Source organism: Dicentrarchus labrax, unplaced genomic scaffold (assembly GCF_905237075.1).
Source record: "Dicentrarchus labrax unplaced genomic scaffold, dlabrax2021, whole genome shotgun sequence".
Classification (NCBI taxonomy): domain Eukaryota; kingdom Metazoa; phylum Chordata; class Actinopteri; family Moronidae; genus Dicentrarchus; species Dicentrarchus labrax.
This window is the reverse complement of record NW_026136703.1, coordinates 22,054,408-22,068,677: the sequence shown is the minus strand read 5'-3', so window position 1 is coordinate 22,068,677 and position 14,270 is coordinate 22,054,408. Positions and strand designations below refer to the sequence as shown.

The 14,270-nt window shown below is 39.0% G+C and overlaps 1 protein-coding gene across 1 annotated transcript; it reads right to left on the bottom strand.

Annotated features, from left to right (window-relative positions):
• Positions 1 to 4,961: 4,961 nt before the first annotated feature.
• kcnk3b (potassium channel, subfamily K, member 3b) lies at positions 4,962 to 14,164 on the bottom strand. The gene is made up of 2 exons (XM_051395616.1): positions 13,569 to 14,164; positions 4,962 to 10,043 (listed from the first exon to the last, which is right to left on the bottom strand). Exons 1-2 carry the CDS (start codon positions 13,849 to 13,851, stop codon positions 9,157 to 9,159), a joined length of 1,170 nt encoding a protein of 389 aa, XP_051251576.1. The 5' UTR covers positions 13,852 to 14,164; the 3' UTR covers positions 4,962 to 9,156.
• Positions 14,165 to 14,270: the final 106 nt, after the last annotated feature.

Below are 14,270 nucleotides of genomic sequence, written 5' to 3'. Positions count from 1 at the left end.
GTTCAGGGACAAGTCGATCCAACTACAGCACGCCCCCTGCACTTCACTGAGATAGGCTGGACCAGTTGGGGGGGGTCTAACCTTTTTTCTATCATTGAGTAAACTGATGATTCATTAGTGATGTATTTTATGTTTATTTCATATTATATTAAATAAGAGAATAGAGAACAACTGTACAATGAACCCAAATATTGAACACAATAACTGCAGGAAGTTTGTGTAAAACTAGTGATTTGGATACATTGAGTGGATATTGATCAAAGATAAGTTTTTCTGATATTTTAGGATCTTTTTATACAATTCTCTGTCTGTATTATGTGTTTTTTTTTTTATTTTTTATAAATAAACTTAATAGGCTTCTTTTTTTGACAAATTCTGTGTTTTCTTCTCCCTGACGTTCAACCATTGTTCTGTTTGTTCTTTGCTTCTTCTAACTGTGTATTTTTCTTTCTTTTTTTTAATAAACATATATTTTTTGGGGGCTTTTATTGCCTTTAATGGATACTGACAGCTGAAGAGTGACAGGAAAGAGAAGGGAGAGAGAGAGGGAATGACACACAGGTTGGACTCAACCTTTGGTACATGGGGCGCCGGCTCTACCAGGTGAGCTATCTGGTCTCCTGACTTTGTACTTTTCTAATGCAGGACGAGGCATCAGGGAGTGAATGAAGTGAATATATCTTGTGTTCAGCTCTTCAAAGTTTAGATCTTAAATAATAATCTAAACTTCCAAAAACGTTTATCTTCTTCATCACCCAAAAATGAAAGAAAGTTCTGGAGCCATAAAATAGATAGAATAAACTCAGACTATGATTACATCACCAACAAATACTGAATAGATATAAATGACCAAACAAAGAGCAGTTGGCATTACTGCCTCCCTCTAGATATAGACTTCATTAATGTTTTTAAATGTTGTGTAATTAGCAGGAGCAGATGTAGAGGGTAGTGTAGCGCAGTGGTTCTCTAACTAGGGGTCGCCAAAGCTTCATGGGGGGATCGCAAGGAAAGCAGTGCAAGAAAAAATAGATAATAATTTAGATTATTATTTAAGATCTAAACTTTGAAGACTTGAACACAAACTATATCCACAGAGCTTTCACTCTCTGATAAACAGCCTCGTCCTGCATTAGAAGAGTAAACAGTTAAAACAACCAAAGAGATAATAGAACAACGGCCAAGTGTCTGGGAGAAGAAAACAATGAATATGTAAAAAAAAATAAGCCTATTAGGTTTGTAAGATTGTTCAAAAACACACAATACAGTCAGAGAATTGTATAAAAAGTTCCTAGAAATATCAGTCAAACTCATCTCTGATCCATATTCACTCTCAAAATGCTCAAAATGTGACCAAATCACTAGTTTTACACAAACTTCCTGCAGTTATTGTGTTCAATGTTTGGATTCATTGTGCAGTTTATCAGTTGTTTTCTATTCTTTTATTGTTATGCATTTAATATAATATGAAATATAACATGAAATATACATAAAATACATCACTAATTCAGGAAAAAGGTTGGGAACCACTGTTGTAAGTGCAGAATACACTCAGATATATGGATTATATCCACTTACGTGCTGAGGGGTCTGCAGGACCCCCTAAAAACTGGCATTATTTAAACCATTAGTTCATAAAAATGTTTAAACTTATGACTTTATCCTTTTTTCCCCCTTTACATTACATGTTCACTAGTATTTATGACAGGAAACAAGGTTTTTCCTTCTTTTTTTAATCAGTATTATCCACTTCTAGTTATAAGATTTGGGTGAATTGTTGTTAATAAGTAATAAAAAGGCTATAAATGATCTTGACCATTCAGATCAACTATAAAAAACAATGAATATCATGCATTCAGCATTTAGTATGAGGTCATTATATGGACAGATTTTCTCTCAGCACCCCCAAATCTGACTGACTCCCAGTGTCCCTGCCCCTCTCATGTGCGTCATTCAGTGTTCTGCAAGCTGATTTTCTTTCTTCCTAGGATAGCGAAGGAAATGACTTGAGTTGTCCAATTTTCACCAGTGTAGGGAGTAAAGAATAATGAATACTTCACTCAAAATGCAAAATTATGTGGTTGTCTCACCCTGTAATCTGTGTATTGATTGTAAAATCGGCACCTCTTCTATGTTGATTTCATAATGATCATTACTCCCTAAAGTAAAGCAGCAGAGGGGGATTCATCACTAATTCACCTGATTAAAGATACTGCTATTCTTGCCATCGCCATTAAAGCGTGGCAGCACAACAGCACTACCTTCAGATCAGAAAATACACATAAAATAAACTTTCCTTGTCCCACTCAGTCTGCCTGTTGAACAGACGTAGTTCACACAGTAGTATCAATCTTCTCACCTTAAGGTCTTCCTGCTCGGATCTTCTTTGAAGAAACTTTGCCTCACAAGATGTTGGAGAGTTTAAACAGTTTATTAACCTCCATAGGTTTAATCCAGTCAAATTAATCAAAGTGGTAAAAAAGATAAAGCATTTAAAAAGTCCCTGTAGCATAACAAAGAACATGTTCACACTTCAAAATTGGCATAAATATGTGACAGACACTATTTTAACCTGCCCACAATTTTTCTAAAAACGGAGAAGAAATCAAGTGACGTAATGCCATAGTTTGACCTTCTCAGTGGAACTATTTTTGTCTTTGACATAGATACTCAGGTCTATGGCCAAAGTAGAAAACAGCAGATGCTCCAGCCACGGGGGGTCAATACAGGGATTTGTCGAATGGATACTCCTTCTGTTGCTTTTCTGTGCACATCTAATGGCTGAAGGCAGATTCACAGGCACAGAGCCAGGCCGTACAAGCTGGTTTGATGTTGCAGTGGCGAGCAAATTTTTTGAAAACGAGATACAGTCCTAATTGTTCTATTCTCAGCAACCCAGACTCTGATGTTTTTTGGTGCATACGATGCTTTGATTTGTGTTTTCATGCATTTATAGCTTCATTAAATGATCTTGGGCTCATCTTTCACTTTATTGATGTAGATTATTGCTGCACTACTTTCACATAGAGTCATATAGAGGAGTGATTCCCAAACCTATAAACCTCATCGCAACCAGTAGACATATGCAACCAGTTATGTTGGCTCACAAGGAGAAATTGCTTTGTTTTCAGGGTTTGGAAACCTCTGATAGAGAACATAACTTACAATATTTGATTCTTTTGGACAATCTGAGAGTCTAACTGGCCTTTAATGACCAGTTAGTAAAGTTATTCCACAGATAGCAACAGGACTCCACACAGAAACATACAGACAAGTTCATGTTTGATGACCTTGCATAACTTAGGATAGAAATAAAATGTACACGGCAGACATAGCCAGGAAGGAAAATATGTTATACAGCGGTGGACAAACACAATTATAAAGCTATTCAGTATCCCAATTTACCAATTTATTCAAGAGTAATGTTCATCTCAATGGTCTCTTGTGACCGCTGTTGTTTGCTAATACAGTGTTTCTGTGCTTGACACGTTATTATGATCACTGAGGCTTTTTTTCCATTGAGGCATTTAATCAGTTTGCAGTGTTTGCTGCAGAGGAAGCGTCACTTTAAGCAACCAATGTCTGGTGTTTCCTGGAAAGAACTTTGTAATATGGAACTAATTATGGAGAAAATGTTATTGTGTGAGAAGCTCAATTTAAACCCAAGCAAATCTCCATTCATTATTTATTAAAAGATCCCCTCCAGACATGTATTAAGACATATACAAATAGTCAGCTTGGAACAATAATGTGTGCCTGATATGTTTTTTTCGGAAAATGCATAAAAAGTCTTCAGTTTCTACATCAGACTGTAGAAGTTGCATACTGGACCAGGATTGACTTCCAAACTATTGGTTGGTCCCTTAAAATCATATTTTCAGTGAGCTCAGAGACACTTTCCACTTTCAGCAGATGAATGTGAAAACATCCTTCCAGTGTCAAACTCTGCCCAGACATCATTCTGCACAGTGAAGCTCAAACATCCAACTGGAGGAACAAGAAGAAAAACAGATTTTTGAGTGAAGGGGGACTTTAAATATTGTAAACTTTTATTTACTGTGACTCAGTAGGTGGAGCTAATCATCCACTAATCAGGAGGTTGGGGGTTCAATCCCTGGCTCCTCCCACTGCATGTCCAAGAGTCCTCGAGCAAGATACTGAACCCCGATTCTGTGCATCGGTGTATGAATGTGGATGAGTGAGTTAGTTTCTGCAAAGGCCATCACTGAGTGAATGTGGCATGTAGTGTAAAAGTGCTTTGACTGGTTGGAAGACTAGAAAAATGTGCAAGTACAGTCCATTTAGGATTCTTTATGCTGAATTACATGTTTGCCTGTAGACAAATATGACATTTATGCATGTTTGTACGAGTTAAAAGGCTCTAGGTTACACTAGAAATTAAATGGAATTAATTCAGTTTATGAATTTCCATTTTCTCTATAATTAGAACCAAATGACATTGTTCTTTTCCAGGAAACTCATTGACTAACACCTCTGGCAGTCTCATCAAAAAACCTAATATTAGTTCTGGTGGCCTAATTAGAAACACAACATTAACACTTAAAAACTGCATTCGCTGCTGAAATCTGAATGTGTTTCTGTTATTTTGTCCACCCCTCGCTTTCCGTACCACCTGGTGGTGAGTTGAATATATACCGCCACAAACGATGACATAATGATACCGCCGCCATACTTTCTTGCTCGTGACTAACCTGCTGTAGGTTGTCCGGAACTGGACTTGAGTCAGAATTCCCAGGGGGAAACCATCTGGACCAAATGGTCATTTCTATACATTCAGCAGGCTTTTCTCACACAGCACATGTTCCTTAACAGCATGGAGATTGTAACGTCACATGACTACTTCTTATACTGTACAGACATTCATTTCTTAAATCTTCTCTGTAAACTATAATTCATTTAAAGGTGGGTATCCGTGGGGGGAAAAAAGAAACAGTGAAACTCGACAGTTTCTGGATTAAATATCCATGTTTTTAATGTTTTCTCTTTATGTTTTTTTCTATACGTTTGGGCAAAATAGTACAATATTTTTTTTAACTACATTTGCATTGATTTGTCTTAAGTATGCACACATCCCTTGGCAAGTTTAGATTTAAAAAAAAAAGTTCTTACAATTATTTCAAGTACTCTTTGTGTGTTCAAGTACTACTTTGCTCCATGGTCATCTTTAAAAACCATTTTTCTATCAAAGCAAACCAGAGAAACCCCTATATGCTAGTGCATGTAGTCCTACTTTAAAACTAATACAGTACTTTGCATGAAATATACAGTAGGCTGTCACTTATTGTTAAAAGCAAGTCAAAAGCAGAAAGCATCATAATAATTTTTCTCTCATTATCATGTGCAAATGCATTTCAGTAAGGTACAGTACAGTCCATCACAACAGCTGCATTTAGATGAGATCGGTGTCTCAATAGACACCAGACAGAGATGAAATAGTATTAGCAAGTCATTGTTGGCACTTGTTTTATGTCCGTTGTGTGTTACGTGGGTGGTATTTCACCCTACAAGGCAAAAACAGTAAATAGCAGGAAGTCAAAAGGAATAAAAATCCACCTTCAGATATTGTTGTGATTCATTTTCCAGTACTCGTATTCTCGTCATTCAGACTCATGTAATGTTTCTTCAGGTGTTGACAGTGGTGCAATGTAACTAAACACATCTACTGCACTTATAATATGCAACATTTCCACAATAAAATGTCTATAAACCCTAGATCTATGTTAAATATTTTGTTGCGTATTCACATTATCCAAAATGTTTCCAACAATGTTTAAAAAAAAAGAGAAATTTTTAACTCTATATTTTATATTTGAACAAGATGAAGGATTTTAGTCATAAGAAGTCTGGATTTTAAGTTACCAGAGAAACAAGCTGAACTAACGTTAGCAGCAGCTCGGCTCTCAGCCCCTCCGGGACGTCCGTTGTCTGATGAACAGCATTGGAGAAATACAGATTTTTTAAGCTGAAACTTCTTTATTCAGTGTTTTTACTGGTTTTAATCACCAGGTCTGTTTGTTTTGAAGAGGACGAGACCTCTGCAGATAATTCGGTGCCTGGTAAAAACCTCCTGAATGATGAACACAGAAGGAATCCCAACCGGGAGAAGCTGACTGCAATGACGCCAATGATGGTGATAAAGACAACAAACTCAGTCTTTTGTTACTGTTTTGATGTGAGCAGGCAGAAACTACATATTGTATGATTAAGTAACACTCTGAGATACTTTACTTGATCTCCTGAAACTCATGTGCAGCTGCCAGAAATAAACTTAACGTGATGCCACATCCATGTCGCCTACTAAAAAAAAAAAAAATACTAAACACCAAAACAGGCCCAGAAATAATAAATAGTATCTGAGGGTGGATTTTTTTTTTCTTTTCTGTCAATCAGAGACTATGTCTTTGAGGCATAATTATCTGTGATTGACAACCATCTTATTATCCATTGTCCAAACGCAGAAAACCCACTCCCATGTGCCACTCCGAACTGCTCCTCGAAATAGTTTGCATGTACAGTTTGATCCAATACGTGATTTGGACCGCTCCGCACGCTTCATATCTGAACAGCTGATGTGTTTTATTTGATAGTCTGTCATTGTCCTTCAGGTCAAAAGAGCAGAGTGGAGAGAAATAGAGTAGATCCACACCCATAATCCACATAATCCACGTTTAAGGGTCTAATCTGTATTAATTTTTTTCTAATCTGGTAGGTTAACAGTCAGAGGGCTTGCCTGTTAGCTTTAAAAAAGCAAGTTGTGAAATACTCATTTATTTTCTTGCCAAAAGTTATCTGTGTGTTAAGTATTGGACCTAACAAACTACTGTAGGTTAGCCTGCAGGTATCTTAGCATAAAGACTGGAAGCAGGAGGAAACAGCGAGCGTTTTAAAATAAAATCTTCCTCCCAGCTCCTCTAAAGCTCACAAAAGAACACGTCTTATCTTAAATCAGCACACAAACAGAAGTCTAAAAATGTGGTTTTGGGCGTTTCGTGCTAGAACTCCTATCTCTCGACAAACAACGGTTTATCCATCCACCCAGCTCTGGTCTCCGCCGGTTGCCAGGCGACCTCGCCGCGACGACAAGATTCCAGCTGTTACATCAAAAAACGGCTTGAAAAAAGTTTTTTTATACTTATAACTTAAATATAAATGAATAATATTTAACTTTTACTCAATCAGCTTTGGATTAAAGGAATAGATCAACATTTTGGGAAATTATGCTTATTGCTTTTTTTGGGGCAGAGTTAGATAAAAAGATAGATATTCTCTTGTCTGTATGCTAAATATGAACCTTGAGGCAGCAGACTATTATCTAGCTTAGCATAATGACTGTACAAATGTTTAAACAGCTCTTCTGGCTCCGCCTGAAGGAAACAACGCCTAGAAATACCTCTCAAGTTCACCAGTTAACACAATTTATCTTATTTTTAAACCGTACAAAACTGCATATTTAGCATACAGAGTGTAAAAATAACAACTTGTGGTTTAACAACTCTTATTTGTTTAAAGGAATAGTTAAAACATTTTGGGAATGCTACTTGCTTTTCCTGACAATAAGTGAGTTTTAGGTGTCGATAGAGGTATTTTGGAGACAGGCTTTCCATAGCTCCATTTCCATACTTAATCAACCTTTTTCAAGCAGACATTTTGACATGAAATAGTAGGGTAAACACCATTGACAGTATATATAATGGACACAGCTTCGGGGTCTGTGAAGTGTCTTAAACCTGCATTCTTTGTAAAAGCCAGCAGGGGGAGCTCCACTGGCTGCAATAACACACTGGTACCATGCAGTCTTATGGAGAAATTATCCGACTTCTCACTTGATTCATTAGCTCAGTAAATGAGTTTATGGTCTCAATCTCATATTTCTTTCAAAATGTTGAGTTATTCCTTTAATAGTGCAACCTCACCAGTGCCTGGATGTTTAAGGTGCGTATCTGCTCTGGTTCCTGAAGGACTGATAACAGCATCACAGTGGAAACACCACGAAGCAGACCAGAACCTGCTCTGGACTGACTTCTGGACCCATCAGTGCCAAATCTGCGACTTAACCAACCATCAGCCAGGGTAGGAGAAAGTAACAGAAACACTACAGTAACTCTGCAGTGAATACCAGGTTGTTGGCGAGTTGTTGATTTAGCCCTGATGATGATTTTTAAAGCAATTCTTTGTAGTGTTGCTAAACAAGTCCAGTTAAGTGTGTTTCAGTCAGTGCTGGTGAGTGTCTACTTGTGATTACTGTACTTCTTTCCCTAATGCAGTTTCTCTGTGTTTGGGATATGTCATCGTGATTTTTTGAACTTCTCCACTTGTGACGTTACATAATTTTGCAGTGTTTGTGACTGATGCACCAGAAAATTTGGGCAGAGAGCACTGAAACTCACAATAACAGAGGCTGCTACACAGGGAATGAGTCATACTGAGTTACCAGTGTGTGTCAGCTTTAATAAAGTTCTGACAATCACGATTTGTTTGAAAGCATTTTTTAGGGCAACACAAGGCAACTTATATAAGGCCAGAAAGTGAACTGATGCTTCATCAGTCACAAATACTATGACGGGAGATGTCTAAAAAAAAAAACACAAGACATATGCCTAACAGAGAAAAACAACGGACCAACAACGCCACAAAGTACAGCTTTAAGAAATAACCGGAGTTGAATCAGCATCTTTGAGATTATTAACAAACGCACACAACTGGAATTTACTGCAGAGCTTTCGTCCGAGAGGTTTCAGTTATTTTATCGTGCCATTGATCAACTGACTCAACCTGTTCTGCCGCTGCGCTGCCACCTACAAGCTGTGTACACTGTGCACCACCATGTACTGCAGCGCGTTCATGTGTTCATGTGTGGTGACCTAGACGACTTCCTACATGATTTGTCAAAGCACACAGGTTGCCCTGAATAAGACTTTTGTTGTGCTTTCTTAAAATACATATTTGGGTAAGACTTTGCTGTTTACAGTGCTGTATGTGCTTTTCCCTTTTGCGTGTCCTACTGTTGGTTTACTGGGATTATAGCACCACAAACGTCTACTTGCAGTCATGTCTTTGCTGTGAGGACTGCCAAGTATCTGTTGTCCGCTTGGCAGTACAGACGCATTGTGCTGTACTGAAATCTGCTGTATTGAAAGGCTAGACGGAGCTGCGTCTCTTAAACACCCTGAACGGAGAGAGAATGTGTAGGCCCGTTGTTATGGAGCTTATGCTCGAGCACTGACGTGGACTGCAAACGCAGCCTGTTGATAAAGGTTCCATGTAGTGAGGACAGTTACTATTCTGCTGCAAGTAGGCATCAGAGAACGTCAGCTCCTGAGGGATCATAGTGGAGCTCTGCAGCTTCTCCTTGCTCCTGTACCACAAGCAGGAGCATATAGTCTGGAAATGAAGCACCTCAGTGTAGACACCTTTTAAATCTTTAGCTTTCGTAGTGTCGTCCGCTACAGGTGTGGAAGAGGTTGAGGCTGAGACTGGTAGTAGACGAGCCACCTCTCCTCTGGGCTTACTGACGGACATCAAGGCCCTCTGCTTGGCGTCTCTCCGCTCGTCCTCAGTGTTCATGGTAAGGAAGCGAAGCACCACCAGGTTTAGGAACGCCCCGATCACCGTCAGGCCCATCAGGATGTAGACGAAGCAGAAAGCAACGTACCGAGGGTCATTCTGCAGCGCGTCGTCCCTCTGCAGAGCCACATAGTCTCCAAACCCGATAGTGGTGAGCGTGATGAAGCAGTAGTAAAAGGCGTGGAGGAAGCTCCATCCCTCGCAGTGAGAGAACGCCAGAGCCCCCACACACAGGGTGCTCATGCAAGAGAAGAAGCCCACCGTCACCATGTTCGCCATGGAGACCTCGGTCTGATGCATTCCCAGGCACTTCTTGGCTTGGTGCAGCAGGTACCTGACGAACGTGTTGATCCGCTCACCTAGGCTCTGGAACATGACCAAAGTGAGCGGGATCCCCAGGAGGGCGTAGAACATGCAGAACACTTTCCCTGAGTCGGTGCTGGGCGCTGCATGGCCGTAACCTGAATGAGAAGACGTCACAGTTTTACACCTTTATATGTTGTAGAAGCTGTGATGTGGTGAGACAGTTCGATTTTAAATTGTTGCTTGACTTAAAATCCACAGGAAACCAACACACACTCCCACTAAATCCCATTAATGGAAAATCCAATCACACTATTCAGCTTCACTTCAGCGCTGTGAACAGCTATTTATTTATAACTCCCACGCTGTTGTCAGCTGAGATGTTGTAAACACTAGAAATAAATCAGAACTTTCTTCACCTAAATTACCCCAAAGTGGCCTAATCATAATAAGAGAGACTGAGCCAGAACCGCAGACATTACGGATGTACTGATTGGAAAATTCTGGCCTGATATAGATGTTTAAAATAACAATTTAGCCAAAACCGATGTATTTTTGTTATCTATTCGCCCTCTTGTGCCAGGAAACAAAGAAATCTTCAAACATAAGCCTCTCTGCCATGTTGCAGCTCTGTCTATTTCTCTCCTCATCCAAGATATGAGACACAGAGCCGAACAGCCGCTTGCTGTCCGTGCTGCTGAATGGAGCACACAGGTATGTAGCAAAGGACCTCAGGTTGGAGTCAAGCCCGGGCTGCTGAACTCAGGACGCTTGTGCCCCAAACACTATTCATTTAAATCAATAATTTATATTTTTCTGACTGGTTGATGTTAAAGAAAATAACAGTCATGTGGAGGTTTAAACGTCTTGAGAAGACTTTTGAATTTTACAGTCACACACAACTTACACCTGGTGGTGTTTAAGGCTGTTTCTGGTATTTTTTGACTCAGAATTGTTATATTTGACTGTTTTAAATGGACCAGTGTGTTGGATTTAGTGGAATCACCTTCCAAGTGTGTAGGAGAAATTATGGTGTTTTATTTATTTTATTATCTAACCTTTATTTAAATTTCTATTACAGTCACCTAAATGATTTCATCCTAGAAACAGCCCAAATGTTGCCTTAAACTTCCCAAGAGCTTCCTAAATATACATACAATAGAAATACAAATAACTAAGACTACGACAATAACTTGTAAAGAGAATTTAAAGAAAATATGTTGTAACAGTTAAATGAATACGGAAATGTGGGAAAAGCAAACCTTTTTCAGTTAGTCAGTACTTTCTCAGGGTTGTGATGTAGCCCCTGTTTGTTCCCTAATGGTATCAGAGCTAAGCATCAGAGTTTCTGAACAATAAAAACCTTTGATAAACCCAGAAAGTCTTCTGACAACACCAACCACTGTAAACCCTCACAGACTCTTCAAACCATCTGAATGAAAAAAAGTATTCTGTTTGCTTTTTAACCTGTTCCTCAAGTTGAGAGTCCATTCGGGAAAGCCTGAAATGCCTCCTTGCACGTTTGAGACAACACAATATCCACACGTGTGAAATGTAAAATAATAGGAAAATCTTTAAGTTTGGTTCATGCTGCACAAACCATGTGTCCTAAAATATGTAAAAAAACATTTTATGATTTTTTTTGCAATACATATATTGTTTTAAATTTAAAAAACAGTATAAAAGGTTTAAGTTGTACACAGGAGGAAACAAATCACAGGCTTAGTGGTCGAGGTTTGGCAGCAGTGAGAAACTTCATGTTCAAAATTCCTCATTTGGTGAAACAGTGTTAATATGGAAAGAAATAGAAGTGATGGTAAAATTATTTACATGTAGTCGAGGGTTGCATAATTTAATTTCCAACTAACTTTGTTTTGGTTATAAAAATGTGGCACAACTTGAGAAACGGGATAAACATCTTTTTTAAGGTGCAGCGAACAGAGCTTTTTTTTTTTTTATCTAGATCAGAGGTTCTCAAACTGGTTTCATTAATGTGTAAGTACCTAACTAATTCAATGCAGCCCTGCACCATCAGTGTCTGATTTATTAAGAAAAACACCTAAATGCTTCATTGGTTTAAACTCACTAAACAAATCAGAAATCATTTTTTTTCCCATCATGCAATAACACAAAGGCGGCTTTGTAAGTTGCGCTTACAATTTATGAGAAAACATGAGCTTGTTGTGCTTCACTGAGGATCTTTGTCATTCTTGTTGGCAGCAAGCCACCAGGAAGTTTACAGTCTGTGGCAGTTAATGAGAATAATGAAAATAAAATGTGGATTATCAAACTTACATTTACATTTTTTATTGAACTTATTGTTTACTTACTTTAGGAGTTATGTATTACAGAATTATTATATTATATATATATATTATTGTCTCGTTATCAGGATATAACAAAGTTTGTCTACAGCCAAGTGAAAACCAAGGCTAGCTACAGCCAGTGGCTACGGGCAGCTCTTGTAGGTTGAAATCAAGACGAACACATTATTAATGAATTAGTTATCACGAGAAAACGATCTTTGTTATATTGAGATAACGAGATAATAAGTCGTTATCACGAGATAACAGTGTATAAAAAAAAAAAAATCCATGGCCGTTCTCGGCTTCCGTAATGTATGTAATCCTGATATTTTTTAATTATCTTTTTTTTTTAGTACCCCCTGCAGTACTCCAGTGTACCCCTAGGGGTACCCCCATTTGAGAAGCACTGATCTAGATAATGATGGTTGGGGAACCATACTGACCTCAGTGACCTCAGTGGAGGGTACAGCTATTCTCACCACAGGTGGCGGTACTCAATAAGAAGTAAGAGTAATAGTGAGTACGAGCCCATTTCAGGCACTGATTTTACGTATATTGAACTATGTTTGCTGGCGACCAGTGTTTATGCAGTAAGGTATTACTAGTAATAACATTAATTTTCCCAGTATCTAGTCGTGTAACTAATTATTAATACATTTCAGTAATAATATTACAGTTACACATTAAATAATTGTTGTCACCCCCCTGCTGATTTAAAATCCAACAATTCAATCTCACCCTTGGATTCAGAAAGCAGGAAACTAGGTTTGAAGATGGAAACGTTACTTTGATCTTGAAAAACAAAACTGGATTTTGAGGAGAAAGGAAACAATAATATAATAAGTAGTGTAACTAATTACTGTTGGTAGGGAGTATTCTGTTAAGTAATATAATTACTTTTTGAAAAGAGTAACGAGTAATGAGTAATAAATTATATTTGTTAAGTAAGGTGCCCAAACGTCGACCACACCTGGGTCTTAATGTTCAAAGTGAGAACAAATAATCCACATTATAATCATTATAATATAATTCTATTTGTCTGTCTTCTATTAATTTATGTACAAAAACATGCAACACCCCCCCCTAGAAATAATTCACTAAAAGGAGTCGGCTCAATGACACATCACTGGATGGATGATGAAGAGTCTGTGAGGCTTCTGTCAACACTTCAGCAGTAGGTCCTACCTGTTGTTTAACAACCTGTCAAAGATCACCAGGTGTTTATGTTTTGGAAAATCTGATGCTCAGCTACTGAGGGGCTCAAACTGACAGCACAGGAGGGTGGTCTTACATCCTAGCTACGGCCCTGCACCGAGCCTCCTTCAGTCAAATAGCTTCAACTACATATTTTTTAATGAAGAAAACACAGCCGCTCACCTATTGTCGTAATCACAGTGATGGCGAAGTAAAAGGAGCCAGCAAATTTCCACTGGACCCCCGCTTTGTGAGGTTTGAGCTGTAACACGACGTGCTCCAGCTCCTCGAAGTTCTCTTTGGTCAAGTTATATTTGCGCATGAGTTCGTACTTTCTGGCGTCGAGCTTCCTCTTGTGACTTTTCTCCTGTTTCGACTCCAGCGTCTCGAACACGGCCGCACCGACCACCAGGTAGGTGAGGATGCTGATGATGAGGGCGAGAGTCCTGGCGTTTTGTCTCTTCATGGTAATAAGGAAAAAACATTCGTCAAGTGGTGCAGGTGGGAGCTGAAGACTCTGTGCGACCTTCTCCTGACGGACTCCGGATCCAAAAGGGGGGAGGGGGGGTGGGCTTTGGAGAGGGAGCTGTTCTCTCAGCACCACCCCCACATCACAGTTGGGTTGCTACTGTATTTGGACTATTTGTCACCGACTTATATTTAGATTCCGCCGAAAAGAAACACAGGGGCAATCCCACAGACTGTCAGAGGCGGATTCTTGGAGTAGTGGCTCCAATCATGCGCTCACCTATCCGGAGTCTTTGCGCACAGCTTTTCCTCCCTGAGGCCAAAATAAACAGTCCTTTTCTCCGACTCACTGTTCAGCAGAGGTGGCTCAGCCTCCAACGAGAAGCCCGCAACGTTGTCAAATATCCCCGCTGTTGT

Excerpts from the sequence above, each read along its gene's own strand:
- kcnk3b (XM_051395616.1), bottom strand. The coding sequence starts at position 13,851 with ATGAAGAGACAAAACGCCAGGACTCTCGCCCTCATCATCAGCATCCTC. Across the intron at positions 10,044-13,568 it reads CACTGTGATTACGACAATAG|GTTACGGCCATGCAGCGCCC; the intron begins GTGAGCGGCTGT and ends CTTCTCATTCAG.